At 34.1% G+C, this 26,684-nt stretch overlaps 2 protein-coding genes across 2 annotated transcripts; both read left to right on the top strand.

Moving 5' to 3' along the window:
- Positions 1 to 286: 286 nt before the first annotated feature.
- On the top strand, positions 287 to 12,192 carry LOC149410748 (cytochrome P450 6k1-like). Its single transcript, XM_089648330.1, has 6 exons — positions 287 to 546; positions 1,442 to 1,614; positions 9,353 to 9,471; positions 10,055 to 10,157; positions 10,634 to 10,885; positions 12,017 to 12,192. Exons 1-6 carry the CDS (start codon positions 287 to 289, stop codon positions 12,190 to 12,192), a joined length of 1,083 nt encoding a protein of 360 aa, XP_089504456.1.
- A 1,287-nt stretch (positions 12,193 to 13,479) lies between these two features.
- On the top strand, positions 13,480 to 25,817 carry BORCS5 (BLOC-1 related complex subunit 5). Its single transcript, XM_089647717.1, has 7 exons — positions 13,480 to 13,573; positions 14,452 to 14,550; positions 16,485 to 16,604; positions 19,266 to 19,447; positions 20,724 to 20,799; positions 21,964 to 22,076; positions 23,773 to 25,817. The coding sequence occupies exons 2-7, from the start codon at positions 14,457 to 14,459 to the stop codon at positions 23,986 to 23,988; spliced, it is 801 nt and encodes a 266-aa protein (XP_089503843.1). The 5' UTR covers positions 13,480 to 13,573; positions 14,452 to 14,456; the 3' UTR covers positions 23,989 to 25,817.
- Positions 25,818 to 26,684: the final 867 nt, after the last annotated feature.

A 26,684-nucleotide genomic window follows, 5' to 3' on the forward strand; every position in this document is an offset into this window, starting at 1 on the left:
TCGTAAAAATACCATTTTATAACCTAACCTACTACTAACCTAATCTACTGAGAGCATTATAAAACTGATAATACCAACATACTCACGGTTTGACGGTCTCTCAATAATTACACAGTTCGCTAATTGCGTTTCCAGTAGTTCCCAATATCTCTATATAGTTAAAACCACTGGCTTTGGACGACTCAGCCACTAACGAAGTATTAATAAATAAATGTGCAGTAAATATCATTATAATGAAGATACTGGAGGTTATCCACTGCTTACCTACAGTCTCAATAATCTTATAATGAAGATATTGTTTCAAGGTTTCAAAGAACTCGATCCGAAAGACTTCTGTGGCCGCTACACCGCGGACAACCTGGTGGGGACTTCTCTAGGGCTGGCCGGGCAGTGCCTTGCGCAGCTGCCGGAGGGGGCAGAGCACCCTGACGACGAGAAGGTGCCGAGGTTCCAGGAACTTGGCGAGACTGTGTTCAAGAGGGAGGCCTACCGCTCAGCCGAGGTGACATCGTTCTTCTTGTTTCCTGAGATCAATAATTGGTTTGGGTAAGTTGCAGACAAGAAGGACGTTTTTCGTGATCTAAATATTTGTCCAATCGGCGTTAAATTTTCAATACAAAACTCTGTTCACGATATTCAAATGGGATGTAAATCTACGATGTCAGGCAGAGCAGTGAGACAAAACAATGCCAGTCCAACAACACGACTGCCTGCGGTGGCGTAGCTATAGCATTCACGGGGGGAGGATATTTTTTAGAAAGTTTTTTGGCACCTCTGCTCACCGCTTATTATTTACATCACATTGCTAAAAGAAATTTTGTAAATAATTAAACACTAAGGACGGGTTGTTTCAGAGAATTTGAACAATTCATCAAATTTCAACGTTCATTTTCGGGTTCTGTGAAAGTCCTATTCAAGTTCTGTTATTGTATAATTATTGGCTAATTGCTTGACAGAACTGAAATAAAAACAGAACCTGAAAAAATCATTCGTTGAACTTGAAAATGAACGTTGAAATTTGATGTATTGTTCAAATTCTTCGAAACAACCCGTCCTTATTTCGGTAGTGTGTATCTAAGTAACATTTTCAAATGTGTACGTAATTCTAAAATTCAAAAATATTATAACATTTTTTATATGTTTTCTTTTTATTTGTAGATATAATAAATTTATTTCGCGGTTCTTATTGTTGGTGGTTTAATGGTCAGCATGTTTACCTTCCTTTACCTAGCAAGCAGTTGATCGGGGTTCAATTCTCGGCCGCGGAAATTTTATTTTATTTAAAAAAATAAACTTTTTTAAATTTTATATTCTGTGATCTTTCACTAGTATAATTGCATTTCACGAAGTCGAATTAATGTTGATGTAATGTATTTATACTTAATACTTTTATAGTTTTATTAATGTGTATGTAGTTAAAATATAAATAACTAATGTTTAGGTTCAAGTTCTTTGGCGATGCTTCCTCCAGTGCAATGCGGAACATATTCTGGGCGGCAGCAAACCTGCGGAAAGGGGACAGTAATGGCATTAAAGAAAAAGACGCCAAAAATAAAGATTACCTGGATATACTGCTGCAGATGGAAGAGGATGGAACTGAATTGAATGGCTTGAGTGAGTTATATATATTTACTTATTTCACGTTTTAAGGCCCCGTACTAAGCGTTCAAAGATTGTTTGAAAGGGAGATATATTAATACGAATGTTAGAGGGAGGAATATTAAAAAACGATAATAATTAAGCGAAAATGGTGAAAATATTTAATAAAACACGACTCGTTTGAAATAAAGGAAAAATCTTTTGCCAAATTCTTTAGTTGCATTTAAAGATACACTGTGAATTTTTTTATACCTGTAACTTATTAAATAACAGAACAAAACGTGTTTTTAATAATTTTCGGATCTTTGCGATTTTTTTCTGTCGAGGGAATTTCACGTAATTAACGTTTCGGCGTAACAAATGTACATATTATATTAAATAACTTAAAAACTTTGATTTGACGAGAAAATACTGAAGAAATTTGGTATGCATAGGCAACAACAATCAGATTGATATCAGATATTTAAAATGAGTTGAAGATTAAAAAACAGGAAACTGTTGTAATGGGTTTCGCCATGAATGTGACGTTTCTATTGCGCAAAAGCAGCACAGAACAAACATCATTTTTGCAAGAACCAGCTTTTCCAAGATGACGGCTTCTGGGTCTTGAAATAATGTTTTTTTAAATACATCTATTTGAAATTCACTTTTGTTTTCTTGAAAGAATGCACATCTTGGAAGTGCCAATTAAACACACTTTACGATATAAACCCGAATTAAACTCGGCAGAAAGATAATGCATTCTATCATCATCAGTATAAATAAAAATTCAAATGTTCGTTTGTTCATAATCTTAAATCTGCGAAATTTCTTCACCGATTGCTTTGAAATTTCTTCACCGATTGCTTTGAAATTTCTTCACCGATTGCTTTGAAATTTATTCACCGATTGCTTTGAAATTTCTTCACCGATTGCTTTGAAATTTCTTCACCGATTGCTTTGAAATTTCTTCACCGATTGCTTTGAAATTTCTTCACCGATTGCTTTGAAATTTCTTCACCGATTGCTTTGAAATTTCTTCACCGATTGCTTTGAAATTTCATCACCGATTGCTTTGAAATTTCTTCACCGATTTCTTTGAAATTTCTTCACCGATTGCTTTGAAATTTCTTCACCGATTGCTTTGAAATTTCTTCACCGATTGCTCTGAAATTTCTTCACCGATTGCTTTGAAATTTTGACACAACGTTGCATTAAAGTACGCGTGTGTTTTCATATACCTATACTATATAGATGTCACCCGGAACAGGTATAAAGATGCTTTTTTTAAAACAGTGCCATCTGCTGGACGTAAAAGCCAAACGCGCTATTGTTTCTCTATCTGCACAGACAGACTGAGCAACAGCTAAGCGTGGCGGGGTACAGCTAGTCTTAATATATACTATACTATATAGATGTCACCTGTGACCGGTAAAAACTTGCTTTTTGTCAATTGTGACAGGTAAAAACATATATTTGTTTAAACATCGCCATCTTTGGACGTAAAAGCAACACGCATTATTGTGTCTGCACAGATAGACTGAGCCACAGCAACTCTTGGCAGGGTACAGCTATTTTTTTAATAAATTTAATACTTTCATCTTCAAAAATCTTTCAACTATTATAATATCCCGTGATTTATAGGATTACAATAATTTATTCATTAATTTAAACGCCCTGATGGGCTTTTACATTATACATATTTAAGATAATTTACTGCATAATAGAAGGTTTTTATTTTTATAATATCGACACAAAAATTACAATTTTTTTAAAGTTCACAACTCTTTAAATATGCTACATAAAAATGTCATTCAGGTATCTCTTGAAAACAGGCAAACTTATATTAAATATGTCGATATTTTAGGTGAATTTTTTTCCAAGTGTGTGAAAGCGAGAAATAGGTGCATGTATGTGATGGTTGGTACTTAAGTTATTGTTGCAGAATAATATATATTTTACTAGGCAAATAATTAGTTATGACTGATTATTACACAACTGTGTCAAAGTGACTAGCAAAATTATTTTGACTGCAATATTACATTTAATAAACATAAATATTTTTATATAAACAGTTGGATAATCGGTCTAGTTACTATGTGCATAGTCCATAATAATGTAATTAGTGACTTGCATAAATACATTGCCTACGTAATGAAATAATAACTAGATAAACATGCAACCATAAGTAAAAGGAACTAAGAGGGCTGTGCGAACTTTTTGATACAAAACTTATATTTGGATTTGTGGCCAAAATACCCAACCAAACCGAATATAATAACAGCTACAGCAAATATCTAATATGAATATATCTTCTTTTTATTTGTCTTTTAAATCATGATGTATAATAGGTTATTAAGAGGAAGCTACAAGTCAAAAATGTGTATATTCTTAGTATACCTTATATCGTAGGTAATAGGCATTAAAATCGCTTGACAAACGGAGTCCGGAAACGTTCGATTTCAAGCAAAAAACTGGTTTTTATTTATTTTGTAAATAATTTTATAAGAAAGCAAAAAAGTTAATCAATTGAAACTGTCACAGATAATCTTAGCTATAATATTGTATTTTTTAAAGGTTGTTTCCTTTATGCGTTCATACATTGCTATTGAAAAAATATTTTATTGACTAGTTTGCATTTATTTTTTTATTTGTATTCTACTCGAGCGAAACGATAGTAAAACCTTCAATTTATCTAAAGCATATTTTTTGGTATTCATAATGTACACCAATTCTTTATAAAGATTAATCAAAATAGTGATTTGGCAATAAGCTTCGCCTTAAAGAATTCAACTTTGTATGATTTATATTAAATGAAAAAAATACACTTTGTAATACACCACTTTTATTATGAATTAATATTAACAGCCTACTATTAACTAATATTAACATCATAATAAGCCTAATATTAACACCATAATAAAAGTGGTGTTTTACAAAGCGTATTTTTTTCATTTAATATACAATTTCACATCACAAAGTGTTTGCTTCCTTCGATAAAATTTGTATGATTTGTAGTTTTTACCATAAAAATAATGTTTTTTAAATGTTATACAGTGTTACAAAGGACAATAAAAATAACCTTTCTCACCATAAAACAAGAAAGGCTTTTGTGTTTGATAAGGGAATTCTAGCTTGATTATATGAAGTCATTTAAGTCATTATAAAATATAGTTTATTTTTTACATTATCTCCACAAAGAAGGCCCTTAGGAAACAAATTGATCAGAGCCTATTTCACCTTTGGGAGAGTGGGGATAGCCTTTTATGGAAAGTAAGGTGAGGGAAGAGAAATGTATGAGGGGTGTGTAGGAATCTTGGGTTCAGTTTGTCAAGGGGTGACGGACGAATTAATCCATTAATTCCACTGAGGTGCAAGACGAGAGGTCGAGAGAGTCCGGTTGGAAAAGTCAAAAGGTCTTCTTCAATCAGTCTCCCTTGTACCGGTCCGCCACCTAGACAAACATCACCCCATGAACCCGGGTACCCCTGCTAAGTCAGGGTGACCTATGGCAGGGGTGATGGTTATCCAATAAATGGTTCCCGGGGCTGCGGTATCTATACCCGCCTCACAAATTAGAAGATTTTTTTTAGTAATTAATAACAAAGCGATAAGTAAGAATAACGCAAGATTTTTCATAGACATGGACTTACGAGTAATTTTTCAATTTTAGATGAATTTCATGAATATTTTCGATAATTTTTAGATTTATACATTTTGAATGTTATTTCTACTATGGCGGGTAAAGTTTACAGATTGAAGAATTCTAATAATATACATAATGGTTAGTAGGTAAATTATACAATTCCGATTTAGTTAATATTTTATTTTAATTTTTTTTAATTGGTGGTTGTTAAGATAAGTAATTGCTAGATAGATATAGGTATTTTGAATATGTATCGTAATAAAATTATTCTGATATCTTGCCGATATATGCAGCCGGCTTTTCGGTAAACTTCGCCCAATTTATCTAAGTTCCCTGATAGTAGAATTGTGCCCCATTGTACAAAAGCAATTATTAAAACCTGTTCAATTTTTTCTATCCCAACAAAAATTTGTGAATGCTCAAATATGTATGTCGTGTAACTTCGTTTATTTTAAATTCACTGGACTCAATTTACTGGACAAAAACTACTTTCTACTAAGGAACAAACTTCCTGCAACCAATAATACTACAAAATTACTGCTAATCATCAGAAGTCAAGAAATTAAAAAACGCTGTCATGGAAATAATTTTTTTATTTTTCTGAAAAAAATTGATAAAATCGGAATGTGTGTAGGTAATCGGAAAATTGGTCAGAAAATAATTTTAAATACTTATTTTTTATTACACCTAATCTTTTTGATATTATGTGACATTTGGAAATTTTTCATGTTGTCCGAAACAAATCGAAAAATTTTGCTCGGAAAATTGGGCGGAAAAGGCGTCGGGAAAGTTTTATTAAAACTTTTTGAATAAATAATTGTTTTTTGTACTCAATGGAGTTTGATAAACCGATCATTTGTAATTTCAACTCACGCCCATCAAAATGCTTTTTTTAAACGTTTATTTTAAATTTAAATTTTAGAGCAAATATTATTTTTATAATAATTATTATTGAATCGTGCTATGTATGTTATGTATATTATTTGACGGGAGACTAGATTCCTCACGATACAAACCTTGACCTTGTTCTGTCATGTTTTCCAAGATACGCAAGCCTTCATCGTAATCAATCCATAAAAATACAATAATTAGCATTAGACCTCGTCTTTGCTAAATAGGCAAATAAATTCCTTATGCCACGAAGCTACCACGATAATAATAATCCTATGCGACAGATTCAACAGCTACTCCGATGTTGTTGATATATTTAGTACATCAATTTCATTATATAAGCATACCTTATTGAAGTTTTTTTTCATCGATTAGGGGAATATTTTAATAAAGCTATTTAAATTGACAGTATTACAGTATTTTGCACGTTAACAGTATTTTGCTGGCAAAAGAAAAAAAATATTTTGGATTTTGTATATTTATATTTTGTACCTACATACTGTGTGGATCAAATTCAACAATATTTTTTTTATATATGTGTTTTAAACAGTTATTTCCTGCACTATGTATAAGTATAATTTTTTTTAATATTGTTATATATGTATATAAAAGCCTTGATAGGCGTGAATAAATAAATAAATAAATAACCTTTAAACATCCGGTGATCATCAAATTAATAATTTAAATTGCCATTAATACTAATATTTGATACTAAGGCACCGTAGTAAGCGTTTAAAGATGCTTTGAAAGTGAGATATGTAAATACTAATGTTAGAGGGAGCGCGCTAATATTAAAAAAACGACAATAATAATGCGAAAATGGTGAAAATATTTAATAAAACACGATTCGTTTGAAATAGAGCAAAAATCTCTCGAAAAATGCTTTAGTTGCATTTAAAGATGCACTATGATTTTTTTCATGCCTATAACATATTAAAGAACAGAACAAAACGTGTTTTTATAAATTTTATGAGCTTATTTTGCGATTTTTTTCTATCGAGGGAATTTCATATAATTGATAATTGATATGGTAATGTCGGCCGTTTTAATCTCACATACGCTGTGGTGGTAAATGAAGGTTTTCACTGTTCCGACCTTAAGCGCCGCGTTATATTTACACCGCCATTAAAGGTCTGATTAGCGGAAAATTCTATTTAGATCTTGGTCGCAGAAATAATCCGTTTCCACGTTGTATATACGTGGTAATTTATATATTTATATAGAAAGATTACAACGTGAAAAATGATTATTGCTGCGATTATATATAGGGTTTTCCAATAAGAGGTGTTATTTTGAATAGCCCGCTATTTCGGTAGATGTTACTTTTGAAACTGTCGTTTTTTGACATTTGACAAGTAAAAACTACGTCATTGATACAAATGGAAAGATACACGCTTCAACAACGCATTGAAATTCACTTGAGTGGATCAAATGCAAATCATCTTGAGTGATGAGGCCCGTTCCCACTTCGATGGCTTCGTTAACAAGCAAAATTGTCGCATCTGGGGCTCGGAAAACCAAAGAGTTATTGTTGAAAAGCCTCTCTATTCTCAACGTGAGACTGTTTGATGTGGTTTATGGTCCGGCGGAGTCATTGGACCTTACTTTTTCGAAAATGAGGCTGGAGCAACAGTTACGGTAAATGGATTGCGCTATCGAGAGATAATTAATGATTTTTTATGGTTGGAATTGGATGGTATTGATTTGGACAACGTTTACTTTCAACAAGACGGCGCTACGTGCCACACAAGCAACGAAACCATTGATCTTTTACGGGAAAAGTTTCTTTAAATATCAAAATAACACCTCTTATTGGAAAATCCTGTATATATACTATTTAGAGATAAATAATGAATATTCAATTTTTCAAAGATAATGGTGATAAATCTAAACCAAATATGAAACATGTTTTATGTTTCGTTTAGAATTATCAGTATTATCTTCTTCTTCGTTGATTTATATCATTGATGGGTAACATTCAAAAGTTATTAAAAGAAAATTTGTTCCATTAAAAATTGAATATTCATTATTTATCTCTAAATAGTATAAAACAAAGTCCCTATCCGCGTCTGTCTGTTTGTGCGCTTAGTTCTTCTAAACTATGCAACGAATTTTGATATGGTTATCACTGTCATTTAGAGAATTTCTTCCGGAAGGTTTTTTATATATATATATATAATACATGCATAGCATATTTATAAAAAAGTAGAGAAAAATCGATGTTTTGTAATCGAGTCGTAAAAAAATATTTTCTGGTGCTTACATTATGAGATACTAAACCTTATAAGAAACATAAAATGGATGTTCTAAATAAATAAAATTAATTATAAGATTAGTTACAAGACAAAAGGAAAAATAATATACATTACTACAAAGTTGATAAAAGAAATGACTAAGAAACAAAAGCAAAATACCTATTACGCAGTGACTTCGTTAAAATATGCACCATATAAATATTCAATAGAGGCATATTAAAAATATCAGCTAACATAGCATAAGAGTTACCAATAGTGTGTAATCTATACAGGGTGTATCGGCAAGTACCCGACAAACTTTAACCAGCTATTCCTCAGCACATTTGGAGTAAAAAATGTTATGGGCGCTTTGCTGTGCGGTAACATTTTTTTTCCATTAAAAACAAAAAATAAATTAAAAATCCACACTCCGTCACTGTCATTTGCATTGAATCTCGTGTTCAACAGCTGTTATTAGCAAGTGTGTCAAAAAGTGTCCTCGCTCTTTCGTACACACTAAATAATAATAGTTAAAAATGAGACGAATGGTGCCGTTCCATCTCGTTGTGATTGTAAAAGCGCGCCAACGTAGGTACGTACGTACATTATTCAACGAAACTCGAACAAAATATTACCAGATGGGTTTTCAAACTTTGACAAAGGATAAAACATTGGTGACATGTGGTGAAAATATGAATAGTAATTTTTTTATTTAAAAAAAAATGTTACCGGACAGCAAAGTGCCAATAACATTTTTTACTCCAAATATGCTAAGGAATAGCTGGTTAAAGTTTGTCGGGTACGTGCCGATACACCCTGTATAAAACAGAAGTTTAGCCTGAAATAATTGTCACAATCATATGTACTAGAGAACCTTGATTATGATTTTAATTATCGATATTGCAATGTTCTGGTTAATACTGTTTTTGCAAATAAACAATAAATAAATAAATGATGGGACATGAAAACCATTACTCTATGTCAAACGTTATGTTGATTACAGAATACGCTGGTGATGTATTGGTGGCCCAATTCATGGTGCTTTTCGCAGCGGGCTATGAAACCTCCAGCACCTCCATGACCCTGTTGATGTCTGCCCTCACCAGCCATCCTGAAATACAGGTAACACCTACCTTTGTAACAACAGCTGTGAAGCTAATCTTGGGGCACATCCATCAAAATTCCAACAGCATAATCATTATCGACGGTGCTATTTGACTTTCTCCACAAATGTTCACGTTCAAAGTTTTCAGTCCTCGGTCCTTCCCGCCCTGCTCCAATGTTCACTCACCTCTTCATCGCTCTGCCCATGGGTTACTTTTACTGGGGCACCCACACTGGCCACACTTCTGGCATTCTTCCTGCATGTCCAAACCATCTTTAAGTATGGTTAACTTTTCCGTATTGCAACGCCACCATACACCATTGACCATATCCCAATGGCTTAAACAAGTAACGTCTATCACTAACTTTTCGCCTACCGAAAATTGCAGCGTTTCGGAAATTTTCCTGGGGAGGGCAAGTGGACTCTTTCAGAGTACTTCTCTACCACCGCATTGGTTTGCATAAAAGGCGCAAACAACTCCTATCCAGGATTGCCTTTAATACCATGGCTGACTGAATGGAGTCCCTCTTGAAGGCCCTCTGTGTTCAATTTCTCAGTAACTTATTTTTTTCTTACTAAACAAGATCGTTTTTATTCCAGGAACGTGTGAGGAATGAAATCAACGAAGTTTTGGACCGACATAATGGTGTCATGTCATATGAGGCCATATCTGAAATGACTTACCTCAGTATGGCTTACAGTGGTAATTATAAAACTTATTTACGTCTTAAGTATCTTGTTTTTTTGTAATTATATTTACACCCAGCAGACCCCGAGGAAATTCATTTTCCTCAGAACCTATGTCATACTTAGGGATGCTTTGTGAAGGTTCTTTTCTAGGAACGGAAGGTTGTACGAAGCAGGAAACACAGATGTCGACAAATTTAATCATTCCATACCCGAGCTATTGGAACTATTGTACACAGATACTACCCGTTTCAATGGTGTACAAATTTGGGCGTGCAATTTGGCCGGATCAATGACGCTAGCTCCTCGGAGCATCTTCAATAGAAATGCTGGTAGAACAGGGTCAGCATTCCCATCTGACGACTCTTCTCTAAATAATGCAATGCATTTGTTACTCCGGGTAATTTAGGCTCTTGTGCGGTAGTCAATCATTTTACCAACCTGATTTTTCAAAAGAGTAATTAATTATAATGTGTGTCTCTTTCATTTCAGAAATCCTTCGTCTCTATCCAACACTACCATTTTTAGACCGTCTTTGTACTAAGACCTACACAGTTGAGGGGACCAAACTGGTTATAGAGAAGGGCACAAAGATATACATGTCTCTATCTGGCATGCAGACGGACCCGAGATACTGGAAAGACCCGGAAACATTTGACCCAGAAAGATTTTCGGCGGAAAATATACGAAATATCACTCCATTTACTTACATGCCGTTTGGAGAGGGACCCAAAGTTTGTCTTGGTACGTAGAAGTATCAGATATTTGCTGTAAACGCTACCGTCTCAATGTACTGACATTGTCTAAACCCTTTCAATATCTAACTAAGCCCTCTCAATGTCTAGCTAAACCCTCTCAATGTCTAACTAAACCCTTTTAGTATCTAGCGAAACCCTCTCAATGTCTAGCTAAGCCCTCCCAACATCTAACTAAGCCCTTTCAATATCTTGCTAAGCCCTCTCAATGTCTAGCTAAGCCATCTCAATGTCTAGCTAAACCCACTCAATATCTAGCTAAGCCGTCTCAATGTCTAGTTAAACCCTCTCAATGTCTAGCGAAACCCTCTCAATGTCTAGCTAAGCCCTCCCAACATCTAACTAAGCCCTTTCAAAATCTTGCTAAGCCCTCTCAATGTCTAGCTAAGCCATCTCAATGTCTATCTAAACCCACTCAATGTCTAGCTAAGCCGTCTCAATGTCTAGTTAAACCCTCTCAATGTCTAGCTAAACCCTCTCAATGTCTAGCTAAGCCCTCCCTACATCTAACTAAACCCTTTCAATATCTTGCTAAGCCCTCTCAATGTCTAGCTAAGCCATCTCAATGTCTAGCTAAACCCACTCAATATCTAGCTAAGCCGTCTCAATGTCTAGTTAAACCCTCTCAATGTCTAGCTAAACCCTCTCAATGTCTAGCTAAGCCCTCTCAACATCTAACTAAACCCTTTCAATATCTTGCTAAATAAATAAATAAATAATTAAGCCCTTTCAGTGTTTACCTAAGTCCTCTCAATGTCTAGCTAGGCCATGTTCTGGTGCCCTCTATCATAAAATCATCAACGATTTCCGCATACTATGGATGGCAGTAGGAGGATTTCAAATATTGAAATAATAATATGATAATAATTAAAAATATTGAAATGGTAAAATAATATATATCCAATATTTAAATAATAATTAATTGAATGATTGTTAAAGCGCCGTATTTGAGCAAAATCACGCCAAGGGCGCTGTACTATCGCTTTATTACAATCAGTTCCAATAGCTTTGAAAATGACACTTAAACTCATAGCATATCCGAGTTTTAGAGTCCATTGAACAAAGTTACAGACAAACACATGACCGAAATTAATGTGTTTGACTTTTCTCTCTTCTCTAGGTGAACGCTTCGGCCATCTCCAGTCCAAACTAGGGCTGGCTCGCATCTTGAGTCGATATCGGCTAACTTCGATAAACCCACCGCCCACTGACAGAAGAATCGAACTGTCCAAGTTCGGATTGGTTACCGCCCCAGAACAATCCCAGACCATGTTCTTTAAACCTATTTCAGCTTAATTCATGATCACGTCATTCATTTTAGATCCTCGTGGCCAATACACAATACACGTTCAATGTTGGACGTTTACTGGCTTACTAATTAAATTCTTACACCCCCGCACAACGTTTGTGTGGTAAAGCCGTCCTTGAGCCTGGTATAAGACCGCTTTAACCAAACAAACGCCATGGTTATACGTTTTTCACTGCATGCGACGCATAATATTTATATAAGTTTATATAATACATTATAAGTTTTATTAAAAACCCTGAAGAAGTGAGCGTTGCTCATGAAACATGTTGGTAATAAACAATAAAAGTGGTTAAAACGAAGTATTTTATTAATTTTTAAGCATAATATTTACACTGCGCTTTATAAGCAAGGGGTTAAGAGCTTTGTGATTGTATGATTTGTGAAGGTTATTTAGAACATTGGCAAGAAATGGAGTGAGTAACATTGCTCCTTTCCATAAAATCAATGATATTATAATCATTTGGCAAAAAGTCGAAAATTACACGACTTTACGAATTAAACATGATTAACAATAATATATACCCTCTATTCATTCATTACATTACCTCATTTAAATGTTATATTAACCAAATAATTTCCAACGAAAAATGAAACATTTAATTTAGTAATATTATTATATTTTTTTATATTGGTGTGGCGTTAGTCGTATATAAAGTAGCTACCTATATTGTGATAAATATAAATAATTTCTACATGTTTTGCTTTATATATAAGTTTTATGCTTCATTAATGCGTTTTGAATCCAATTATTATAATTTTTACTGTGATTTTATATTAATAAATACAGGTAATATTATATATAGTCTTTGATTTATTTCTTTTCCCATTCATTTTCCTTATTTTAATTTGTTGATTTTAACATTTTCCATATTTTAACAGTTCTTTTTCGGATTGAGTTGTCAGAAATGCTACTCGAGAGCAACATGGACGTACATAAATGTTTCCTACCGAGTTTAAAAAGCAACTGAAATAACTCCCCTCGGTTTAATATCCACCATCTAATTACTGGCAGATCAATATCAGCGCCTTGATTTCTTGATTCCTTGAAGCCTTGGAAAGTCGGAGCTTGGAGCGGACTACTCTCTGCAGGACCGGCCCTGGGCATGACAATGAATTTAGGGGAGAATATTAAAAACTTTATGCGATCAAACTTTTTTCTTCCTGGTTTTGTATGCGAGCAATAACTGCAAAACTGTATCTTAGAAGCTTAGATGTGTTTCTAGCCGCTCGTACAACAAAGGAAATTTTCTATGGCGAGTCAATTTGACAGATAAGCAAGAATGACAGATCGATCTTTTCAGATAATAATATTTAGGTGTAGACTTTATACCGATTTTTTATATTAGTGAATACTTAAAAATAAACCTGGTAAATCAATATTCTTTACCTATCAATTTAATTAATAAACGAATTGGTAAGTATTCTTTTTAAGCAATAATTATTAGCGTGAAAACCTATATAAATTGAAAAAATCTTCCTAGAAAAAATACATGCCGCCGACGGGAATTGAACGCGCAGCCTTATGGCTGGTCAGGTGCTTTACCTTACTTACTCTATTGGTAGAGCACCTGACAGGCGATCAGATGGCTGCGGCTTCAATTCCCGCCGGTGGCATGTATTTTTTCTATTTATCTAGGTGTTTCAGACTAATATTTATTGCTCAAAAATAATATGCTATCCTTTGTGCTATGCATACAAAAAACTTGTTTCACTATTTTTCTCTTATTCCGCTTCACTCTTAATACGCAATATTTCACTTTCAAATAAATGGATTTAGCTTTATTAATTCAAAACATGATTTATTATGTCGGGGGAGACTACGCACTTTTAATTTTAATTTCGTTTATTAAGTCACTTACGCGATATGTCAATTAGTATGCGTCGCCGTTGACGGCGACTATGTTCATATCAAGAGTTGGATTATATTCATAATATCGTATTAGAATTAAATCACAAACCAGTCTATACAAACCTAGCGTAGCCCACAAACTACTTGAAAACTGGGATATAACTCTAAAGGGGACGCGAGCAGGCGTTATTAAAGGTTCCCCAACATTTATAGTAACTTTTAGTAATAATATAACTAAATTCAAGTATTAATTCAAAGTAAACATTCCATATTTACCGTGAAGCGGAATTCGTAACCTTTACCCTTGTTTCTTAAACATTAGTTTATCATTAGAAATAATAATTGTTATAGTTTTATGGTGAATTTGTACCCAACTAATGGAGTATTGTTATTTTAGAATAAATGGGCTCCGAGCAGTCGACACAAGGAGGTTCCAGGGAGAAAGCGCCAAGTAGATTAACTAGAGGACATACCATACCACCTCCACTGTCTAAAGGTTATTAGAATACAGAATAATTATCTTCTTCTTTATCTGATTTTGGAAGGGTACCTGCTCACTTGAAATACTCGTAATCAGTAATCTAAACCACCTACACTCTAACCTAACCTAACCTAACCGCCGCACTTATGACTGGCACAGATAATGGAATTACACTTCATTTCAACTTAATTATTAAAAGAAACAACTATTTACATCATGAGAGATGGTAAAAGACGTATTTAAATTCCTTATTCAATCAAAGTTAAAAATTTATCTTATAAAACAATCCCTTTGCTGTCATTTTTTTAGTATGATTTTGAGGTTTGGGAAAATTTTGTTTCAATCTAAATATATATTTTTTTTTATTGAATATACAAACACATTACAATAATTTACAAATGTAGATATTTCGAGGCTGATTGCGAAAAAATTAGTAATTTTTAACAAAAAATTGCCCAACTCAATTGAGAAATTATTTCTCGTGTTTGAGTTGGGGAGTGTTGTGAGTCATTATGGTTTATAGATTGTAAAATTTCACTAGTTGATGTAGCTAAAAATTAACAAATAGCTATAAAACTAGATGATAAATTTGATAACACTATATATTTAAGAAAATAAGAAATTTAATTACAAACTAAAAAATATAACTTAAATAATATAATAGTTATTAAACTTGTTCAAAGACCGAGCTGGCAATCTTGTATGAAATGGGTACTTAATAAAATCCAACAACAATAAACGCATATTAGGAAGCGCATAATATAACTTTAGAGGATATGTATTTTGTTTTTAAATATTAAATTTTGTTTAAGTATACATACAGGGTGTATCGGCACGTACCCGACAAACTTTAACCAGCTATTCCTTAGCATATTTGGAGTAAAAAATCTTATGTGCACTTTGCTGTCCGGTAACGTTTTTTTTTTAATAAAAAATTTATTATTCATATTTTCACCACATGTCACCACTGCTTTATCCTTTGTCAAAGTTTGAAAACCCATCTGGCAAATATTTTATTCGAATTCCGTTGAATAATGCACGTGTGTACCTATATTGGCGCACTTCTACAATCACAACGAAATGGCACGGCACCATTCGTCGCATTTTTAACTATTATTATTTAGTGTGTGCGAAAGAGCGAAGACGCTTTTTGACATTCTTGCTTATAACAGCTGTTGAACACGAAACGCAATGCCAATGACAGTGATGTAGTGTGGAAATTTTATTTTTTTTTGTTTTTAATTGAAAAAAAAATGCTACCGGACAGCAAAGTGCCCATAACATTTTTTACTCCAAATGTGCTAAGGAATAGCTGGTTAAAGTTTGTCGGGTTAGTGCCGATACACCCTGTATATATTTTTTTTTATTAATCATCAATCAATTTTCCTAAATTCATAACGTATCCTTAAATTGTTTAATTAACCCAAATTAAGAATCTAATTACCTCTTTTGTAATATTTAAATATTACAAGAAATAGTTAAAGTGATTAATTTGTGGGGTATTATGTTGCTCTACCTCTTTCTCTAGCCAATTTTTGAGACAGAATAACAGTGTCGGTCATCAGGGCAGATGTTCTTTTGGCTGTGAAAATCTCAAATTATATATATTTTTTTCTTAAAGAAAGACAAACATTTTCGGGTAACGAATAACCTGACAATATTTTAAAATCTCATACTTCCACCACAGTAAGCGGAAAATATTGCTTGTGTTGTGATGGAGAATTTAGCCAGCCGATGAATTGAACGTGCGACACCTGGGTGAAACCCAAACGAGATGCCAATTCACCTATTGACCGGTCGAAATGTAAATAGTTGTTTCTTGTAGTAATTGTTGAAACGAAGTTTAAAAGTGCGGCAGTTAGGTAAATAATTACCATCCTTTTATATCTGTACTAAATATATATTAATATATTTTGCCAGTAAAACTGATGATTGATGGTTGATTGCAGACATCCGCAAGAATAGCAATGACCACCTCGGGGGCAGCGGTAACACTTCTCCGGGGGCCAGTCTGTGCTCCGACACCGAGTTACCCTACATCTCCTATACGCTCAATCGCCCTATCGGAGGTGAGATAACACTGACATATTTTATGTTACACAAGTAGTTAGTTACCTGAATTTGACAGAGTTTCAAACTCAAGTTTCTTATTAAAGCTGAATTTCCATTACGCAACTAGTTGCATGCATGTGTGCAAATTTAGTGTCGTGCAACCTTCAATATCACAGCAACCATTTTTTTTGCAATGCACAATGTTGTTGTATACATGGCAATGTACAAAATAAAGAAAACACTGTCAAGAGAGACAAGACTATGTTGGATTCGTGGGTTGTTATCAAGAAAGGATCTAGGTGCAATGCAGTTAATTTCCGAATTAGCAGATGAAGCACCTGAAATATATTAAAACTATTTTGAATGTGTGAGCCTCTTTTTAATACTTTATTGAGTTAAGTGTCCAACAACAAATCTAAACAGGATAGGAAATGTCAGGAAGCATTGCCGCCAAAATTGAAACCCCAAATTACGCTACAATATTTAGGTAGCAACTGAAAATAGTTTCCAGTCATGATAAATATCGACATGTAGTATATCAATATTTTTGCCTGAGGTACTGGAATATTACAAATAACAAATATTATTCAATAAAATTAAATTTTATTTTAAAAATAACCTCTTTTACAGTTGCCATCTCCACGGCTTCCATAATTGCCTTGTAGGCCGCTTCTCGGTAATCTCTATTTTTGTCCTGACGCTGTTTCAGATCTCAGAGACACTTGTTTCGATGGTATTCATTGATAAACTGTATATGCCCAGAGTTGCTAAACAAGATTCCATTCAATGTACCTGCCTGTTCAACACGCTCTTGTTTCCTGTTCAGGGTTGATCAAAGCAAAACGAACTCTAAGCAGAATTTTTGCCTGAACAGACTATGCAATAATTACAATAGCGTATTATCCAAGGTTGATATTTTCAGTTGCGAACTTACCAAATACAAGCGGTCCATAAAAGAATATTTCTCTGATGGTTTGTGAATAATGTTTATGTCTTTATTGTTTATATCTCTATTATGATTTGATTTATATCTACAACCTCTCTCCATGGCTATAAATGTATTGTTTTGTACATTTTTCGTTTTATATAAATTTTTTAATTCATATTCCTTTCTCACAAATTTAAATAGCTTATTCCATATTATGCTGTCTCAGTTAAAGTCACAAGGAGGAAATCCATAATTGGTTTTATTCTACTATATAATACTTATGTACAAACTGATCAGATGTAAACAGTCGATTTCCCGAAAATGAATAAATAAATAATTATGCCCCACAATGCCTTGCTATTGCTAATGTCTTTCTCGGGCGTCTCCGACTGCTTCCACCATTCACTACTGTATACCACAATGTTACTGTTAAAAACTACATTACATCAACCTTAATTTAACTCTGTATCTCATTACGGTGCAGAAATATTGCATTAAGTATTCCTCTGGCATCCCCGACTTCTTGTACCATTCAAACCACTCTCTAAGCACTCCTGGCACTAATAAGAACAAACTTGAATTTTTTTCTGCGATATCGGTCGATTACTTTCCGAGTTTTACGAGCGCAAACATATGCAGACTGAATTTTTATTAATGTATTAAGACTTATCTATTTAAATATGTTTTTTTGTTTTGTGTAAACTTCCATTAACAGTTTACATGATAAAAACTATTGTTAAGTGACTTTAAAAACATTATCTATGTTTGATTTCAATATTTTTAATTGCATACATCGATTTGCAGTGTGAAAATCAAAAAGAGTCTTAACTTGCTTTCAAAAATAGTATTTTATTTTGAAATACGTTAAAAAAACAGCGAATTTATCTGGAATCGAATGTAATGCGAGAATATATTTTTTCGCAATCTGCATTTTGACAGTTTGCTTAACCTTTCCTCATCTGTGGTGTGTATTTACTACACATTGCTTCTAATAACTCTATAAATATAATAAATTCTGGGTTCAGATTTTAGGTATTCCTCCGTTATACATTTATGCACTGAATTAAAAAATAATATATTACATAGTTTTCAAATTCAATTAAAAATCAGAGTTTTTTGTTAAAAATCGGGAACAAATACACCAATACAATCAACCGTGTGAGACTAAATACGCGAAGAGTGTGCGAGGAAATGACACGCTAATGATGTCCCGCTTTAATTCGCTATGCGGGAACATGAGACATCCACACTTCTGCAGTTGTAGTTTTTGATTTAGACCATCGATAACTACGACCGCACAGCTGTGTTTGTGCCAACCGTCAGCCGCGCCGCTAGCCAGTTGGCCGCGAACCGTCGTTAGATGTGGACCCCTCGCACGTTTCTTTAGCATCTGCTGATGGTTTTTTCATGTTTTCAGCAATTAAATTACAATTATTTTCACTTTTGATATAAAATATAATAAACATAATCGATTAGCTATGAATATTCATATTTTTACGATATTAAATCGCTTATTTTGAGATGTGTATTGACTACACAGCACCGTAACGCGTGTATTTTTTTAGCACAGTAAGGGAAAGGTTAAGAGAACAACATTACAAAATTTAGATGGAGGCTCTAGGGTTTAAAGAGAGAAATGAATTATCCTAGGTATTGAAGTAACCCATGTTTTAGGACGGAGAAAATAACAAAAAATTTCAGAAAATCATCCTATAGTTTTTGAGCACATTTTCACTGTTGATCATTCCAGACTCTCCGAAGCTAGCTCGGGGCGCCCGGCGGGGTCTGGGCAGCAGGGCTCCGCAGCGCCCCGGCCCCTCCCGAGCCCCGCAGCCGCCCCCACGCTCCTCCCACGCACACAACATCGTGGTAGTAAAAGAGGCCACACTTCTTCCCACCACCGATAAGGATGAACATCTGATTAGACTGCAGGTATTTCTGTTCATTTAATCAATAAGCCAATATGAAATCATGTTTTTGGTGCAATATCAGCCGGAAATCTTACTATTAAATTAAATTTATACAGGGTTATACAGTTAGTTTATACAGTTATACAGGGGGTAAAGTTAAATCAAGAATCAAGAAATTAAATAAGATGGTTATCTTATTTACTTTTTGTAATATAATGATTTATACCTACAAAGACCGCTGCCGTCAATGTGACTGTAAGGACCATTAAGCTGAGTTTGTTTACAACCCTTTTGTTACATAGGTACACATTCCACCTCGCAAAATGATAGTACTGATCTGTCTGTATCTTTCTTTTGGTATCATTCAAACTCGATTGGTCACTGTATTTTTAGGTGTTTTTGTCTTTTTGGATTCCTCCCAGAGAAACAGAAATACTTAAGTTGAAATATTTAAAATCATGACAATTTTTGTTGAATTTAGAATGTAAAATCGGGTTAAAATGAAGTATTTAAAATCCTATTTATTTTTTGTATAGCATCAATTGTGATAATAATGATTTGTAATTCATGTAGCCAAAGGTTTTAGATTAGGTCGAGGAGGGTGTGATGTATGGTAATAAGGTTGAGTGCTTAATCGATAGATGGTGGTAGACATAAAGCTTACGCCAGGGCCCAGCCAGATGTCGCTAGTATAGCAGGTACTTGCGAGAGATATTATCGGACAGTGCGAGCGTCTGGAGGCTCAGAGATTTATCTACCCTCGGGTAACGAACAGTGTAGTTTAGCCAGACAGGTTGTTGTAACGTAAACAAACGCAATTATATTAAGAACCTTTTACTGTTTTAAAGAGCTCCCAACACCCGAAGTCTGCAGTAAAGGCAGACATAACAACTGACACAACACACATTTTCGGTGTCAGTTGTTAGTATTTCATGTTGATCTCAGCGCACATATTTCAGTTTGCTGAATATTCGTTTCGTTTGTGTTTTTGTAGATTGTATTCTACCAAATGTGTATCTAATCAAATAAAGTAAGCAATTTCACTAATTCTTGTTTTATTTATTTTATTATATACGTAAAATTTACTTGATCAGCTGTCAATATGACGGTTGCGGTCCTCTTTCAATCCTCTTTCTATCACAAGAGGAAAAGTCTGTCCGTTAGTTGTTCTGCCAATGAGCTGTGTATGCATTTACCGACTAAATTACATAATTGTTTATTTTTGTCGACTCTCCCAACATAAATACTGTCACAATCATAATAATTTTTGTTATTTTTATCATAATATATTATTTCAGCAAATCCCCATGTTCCTGCCCATCATGCGGGGTACTCTCGGTTTACCGGGGGCCAGGGACCCTGAAGTCTTAGAAGGTAATCTATAATATTCCATATTAATACATTGTAGTCGGGCGCTTCAAACAATAGACTCTAGCCTATAGCGGGTGTTTTTTGCGATTAGCGCAAAAATATATCGCTTTCTTAAAATTGATACAATTTCTAAACCAAATAATATTTTCGATTGAAAATTTTGAAAGAAATCATACATGAAATTTGATCATCAAAAATAAATTATAATTGCTTTGATTACATCATAATTTCACCACATTTCAAAGCTGAATATAAAAACCTGATATTAATTCAGTAAAAAGCATTCAATATTCAATATTTGAAAATTCCATGTAAAAGATAGCATGTTTATTTGTATCATATATAGTTATATAATAAATAATAATATATATTTGCCATGCCCGCAATTTTACAATCGCTGGATGTGTGAAATCTGATCGCGTAAATATTGAACAGTGTCGCCTAAGGCCGAAGGCGAACACTCAATAACTCTTAAGTTTAATTGCTTCTTGTCAAAAAAGAGTCTTTTGCGGTTGCCTCGCCTAATTGAAGAACCCATTCCACTTATGAATGATAGTATTTATTCTTTCAAGGAATCAGTACACTTCATATGTTGATAATCCATCACACACCATAAGTGCATGTATCATTGGCTTGTAAAGACATTTTTGTAGGGATAAAGTCCTATACAATGATAATATATTCAAATAATAAAATACCAAACAGTAAACAAAACAGTGCGAGCGGTATTAAAAATAGTCCAATACGTGAAATGACTCAAACTAAACTGGAGATTGAGATCGCATAAAAACTGTAGATTTGTGGCGACGCCTTTACAAGCGGCACACTCGCCAATCCGAACAAGGCATCTCAAATAACGTCGACAGACTGTCGCCTAGCACCCAGGTAGCAAATTACCCTTCAAGGTGTTTTATTTCACGCTAATAACAAACCCGTATAGTGCCGTTTCCCGCCAAAAACTGACAGTCGACATAAACGGCATTTGCCGTGTCCCGCAGTTGACCGACAGTCCGCGAAAAACGGCAAATGCCGTGTCGCGACGACAATGTGTTAATAACATCACATGTCATATGTTCACACATTTTATTATTTTGCATGTAAAAATTAAATTTAATAATTTTGTAGGTATCTACCCAATACTTTATACATAATCATTGTTATCTCCAGGTGTGGATGGTGCTCCGTGGTTGAGACTCTGTGCCAGGTATCAGGCTCATCTCTCTATGTGTGCTCAATTAGTTACCCAAGAACAGAACCAAATCACTGGAAAGTGCAAGGAGGTATTTATGAACCCTTTTCAACACATTTGTTCAGTTAACAATGTTTTCAGTGTATTTCAAATGCGCTAAATACATCTTGTTTTTTTAATTTTTCGGAAGAAGAAATACTGTTTTAGAAACTAGATAAAATTATCTTTCCGGTGTATGCATTTGATGTAAACATTACTATTTCTAAATAATAAATATTAATATTTTCGTAGAAAGCAATCACTTTGTGGTTTAACATTTTAATGAAATAAAACAAAAAGTTTTATACCAACAACAATTTAGGTAAATTTTTAGTCAATTCTAAAGATAAAGATGACACACTTAGTCATGCAGGAATTTATAAATTAAATTGTAACAATTGTCCAGCGTTTTATATCGGGAAGACAACGCGCAATGTCAACATTAGGATTAAAGAACATCTTAGATGCCTAAATAGCAATGGCTTTTCAGAGTTTGCCAATCATCTTATTGAAAAAGATCATACCTTCAATAAAAGCACCGGTGCTAAGATTCTCCATAAAAAAGACCATAGTAACAAATTGAATAACCTAGAAGCACTAGAAATAAAGAAAGCCATTAAAACCAAAAGTTTAATTCTGAATAATCAATTAGATTTGTCAAAAAGCCCAATACTGGGAATATTCCCTGTAAACTGTAAAATTCCCAGTATCCCTTAATCACCTTACAATTATTAATGCCTATTCTCTATTATTATAATATTTATATACACTAATCGTTTTCTTTTAATATATTGTTGTTTCATTTTGGTTTTACTTTCTCTCTCCCTCTGTATGTATATATAATGACACATTTTGTATTATTGATTAGTTTAATTTTGTACCCTGACGATGCTCGAGTGAAGCGAAACCGGTCGGTCTCAAAATTAATAAAAATTCGTGGTTTTAAACAACAAAAAAAAAAAATTGTTTTATTTCAATAAATATTAATATCAAATGTGAAAAATGTTGTCAAAAACGCTAACCACATTTTTACTTAATTTTTTTACTCCAATCATAGAAAAATTGAGAGGATACAATATGTATTTTGAAAATACATTTGTTTTTTTGGGGGAATTTGTAAGAAAACTGTACCTTCACATTTATCTAGCTCATATAATAAAACTTAAACTGATTGTTACTAGAGCGCCGCGAAATATGAACTATTAATTTTGGCTATTTTTAGGATTTTATTAATGGATTCCAGTATAAATATTTGAGACAAACTAGAAAGAATTATTGTTTCTCTTTCTAACGTCAAAAAAATTACGTATTTTCACATGATAGAAATACTTTTATTAAATATGGACGCCTGGTCATATATGACCCTAAAACGCTGGAAGGGTTAACACTGCAAAAAAAATTAGGAGACAACCTCTTTGTGTGAGCAAACAGTTTCCTCAGTTTATTATTATATCTCCAGTTATTCATTAGTTTCCCATAGGCACATCTGTGCTGGACCAATCAACTCCAACAACTCTCCTACATCATATGAGGGTGGGCTGAAAAGTTTCCGACCTAACAATGAAACAAGATTTTTTTATTTTTTTTTCTACATAGTCTCCTTTTAACTCTACACACTTCTCCCAGCGATGCTCCCATCTCTCTAACCCATCCAAATAATACTCGGCGTTTTTTTCTACAAAATAATTGTTCACAAATGTGATTGCCTCCTCATTTTGGATATTAAATTTTTTTTTTTTCCTCTTCAGGTGGATGGTGAAGTATCACGTCTACTTTCCAGTGTAATAGAACGTCAACGCCGCGGCGCTAGAATGGCCGAGAGACTATCGCAACTTCGCCCTCTGTCTCAACAGCTGACGCGATGCCACTCTCTGCTTAACCAGGCCCTGCAGTTGATGACGGACATTGACCTGCTACTACCACCAGAAGATAGAATGGAACCATTCGCCTGGACCACAGGATGAAATATTGCTGTGATAAAAAGATTATTCGTTTTAGTAACGTTATGATTGTATTTAAAATATTTAAATCACTGCGTGATTTAAATATTGTAAGTGGCTTAATTATGATATAATGCTACAAGAGAAATTTTAGATTGTAAAATATGTTCGCAATTTTTGTTTTGTTGCAATTTTATACAGCGAAACTCTCTTTTTAAGGTTTTTATACTTAAGTGGAAAAACGTTAAATTATGTGGGTTCAAATATTTAAAATTTCCAAGCGCGAAAACTTCTAATATGGGAATTTTATGTGTCGATTTTACTGTAGTATTTTGTTTTTACCTCAAATAAGAAAAATCATACATTCGTTTTTATTAATGGGTTTGTTCCACTGATCAGAAAATTTCTAGAAATGTAATCTAGCCAATTTACTTTCGACGCCTAGTCTCCATAGAAGCCAATGAAATTGTTTTTCTGTTCAAGAAATAATTTCTACGTTTGAAAATGTATCAAGTAAGGGAAAATTGAGCTTAATTCTGGCACACAGGCACGCCCACAATGCACTTTCATTTATTCTGTGGTCAGTTTCTATTTTAAAAATCATCTTTGTAAGAAAGTTTAGGAATCCATTTATTGTGACAAATAACAATAATTTACATCACTTATAATTTATTTACGAACAGGTTCAAACTAGGCATAAGTCACTTGTGCTTTTATAAAATGTAGAAGTGCTCAAAAAATTATTATTATTGTTTAATTAATTGTGATATTATTATTTTTAATGTGTGCCATATCATTAATTTTTTGTGTAATAATTATTTATACATTTTTTAATTAGTTTATTCAGAAGAATGTGTAATTATTATTATGTAATAAGAAAGTCCAAATTTAATTCAATTGTATTGGAATAACTTTTGAAGGTTATGCCCAGTGGCGGCTCTCGACGATGGGGACGATCCCTCCAGATATACCCGAACCCTGCTAAAAGAAAAAAATATTCAATATCTTGTCTGCAACAAAATGATTGAATTCTATAAACATTTGCAGAAATATAATATAAAAATTTGTTCCAGAGCATTTTTAAGCGACAGGCGTCCGCTCCGCTCCATGTCTTGAAGCTTACCAATTAGCTAGAAGCTAGAACTAGCGACTAGTGACCAGCCCCGCGAATCACGTCCTTTGATGCATTTCTCAGTGCGCAGAACGTTGCGCACAGATTGGGGACAAACCGAGACGTCCCTTCAGGCATTTGGGTACATTCTCTGGTTTCTTTCTCGATCGTAAAGCAATCCTCGAAACTGTGCATATAGTTCCCGTGTGCACTTAGGCCATAGGCCCATTGTGCCATCTCCCATTTGACCTCATTCCTTTAACAGTCACCCGGTCCCTTTTATAAAGTTCACCAGGGTTGTCATTGGATATGTGGCCATGTCTTCTGGTTCCACAATGTGTCTTCCCAGGTCTCATATCTCTTCTCCAATACCCCTTGGTTCCCTGAAGGGCCCACGAGGGAAAAGGGTCTCATCTACTTTGTTCCCCGAAGGCCCCATGTGGGAAGAGTCAACTCCCTGTTGGTTCCCTGAAGGCAAGAGGGAGTTTTCGAATGGTCCAATTTTTGTCCCACGAGTATCTAGAGAAATAGAAGGTCTACTCCAGCACAGCCCCGAGTGCTGGGGTAAGATCTAAATACTCCGAGAAGCGACCCTGTTTCTCGGAGGCACCGTTCGTGACACTGTTCCTCAGGTCATTCAGCCTGAGCACGATAGCTCACACCTTAACTTGGGATGGCTTTTCCAGGTCGTGTTTCCACTCGCTGAGCGATGGGTTCGCCACACTCCCTACGCTTGCATAAGTACAAGTGTATGTGAATTTCAAATACCCTCGTTGATGAGATCCTTCGTGCCAAATAACACTGAACTTCAAAAAGGTACATAGTTTCGAGCGGGAATCGTAATTTTTATTATACTATGTTATAAATTGGTAAATACCTATATAAATTTTTATTTTTTTGTGTTCAGGCATGGCTTGTCCGTAAACATTTTTGTTTGAAAATTATACTATATTTTCTGGGTAGTAAGATTTCAGTACACCACATGTAAAAAATGTCGGTCCCCACCGTTGAAGAAGTTCTCGAGCCGCCACTGGTTATACTCATCAATGTAACATATCATTGAAGAAGATAGTACTAATACATCTAAGCGAAACATGAAACAGAACAAGACCCAGAAAAATAACGGGGTAACGGTCACAACTGGAATCGAACTCTGTCTTAACGGGATTACGCCTCAACCAACTCAGCCATTGTGACCTAATTATTTTAAGTCAATCTCATATTTCAAATTCAGAATTAACAAAATATTATCTTCAACTAATTTTTCCCATATTTATGGCTGCTATCTTTTGGATGATTACAAAGTTATAACAAATTTATTTGTAACCTAGATAGTGTCTCGGATATCTGAATTATTTTTAGATTTTTTCTTTTCTGTTTAGGCTGTTACCTTTTTATTTGTCTGTATCTTGTTCTGTTTCATGTTTCATTTGGATTTATTAGTATTATCTTCTTTTACAACGATTAAGGCGACGCACCATGTTGTGTAACATTTGGAATAGGGTCGCAAACAATAACACTCCTTATGTAGATGGCGATAAGGTTTAAATTTCCGCCTAACACCAGCCAATTAAGTTATTTATAAAATGATCGAAAAAAAATAAAATAA

This window comes from Hesperophylax consimilis, chromosome 27 (assembly GCF_061612785.1).
Source record: "Hesperophylax consimilis isolate HC1 chromosome 27, BYU_Hcon_1.0, whole genome shotgun sequence".
NCBI classification, from domain to species: Eukaryota; Metazoa; Arthropoda; class Insecta; order Trichoptera; family Limnephilidae; genus Hesperophylax; species Hesperophylax consimilis.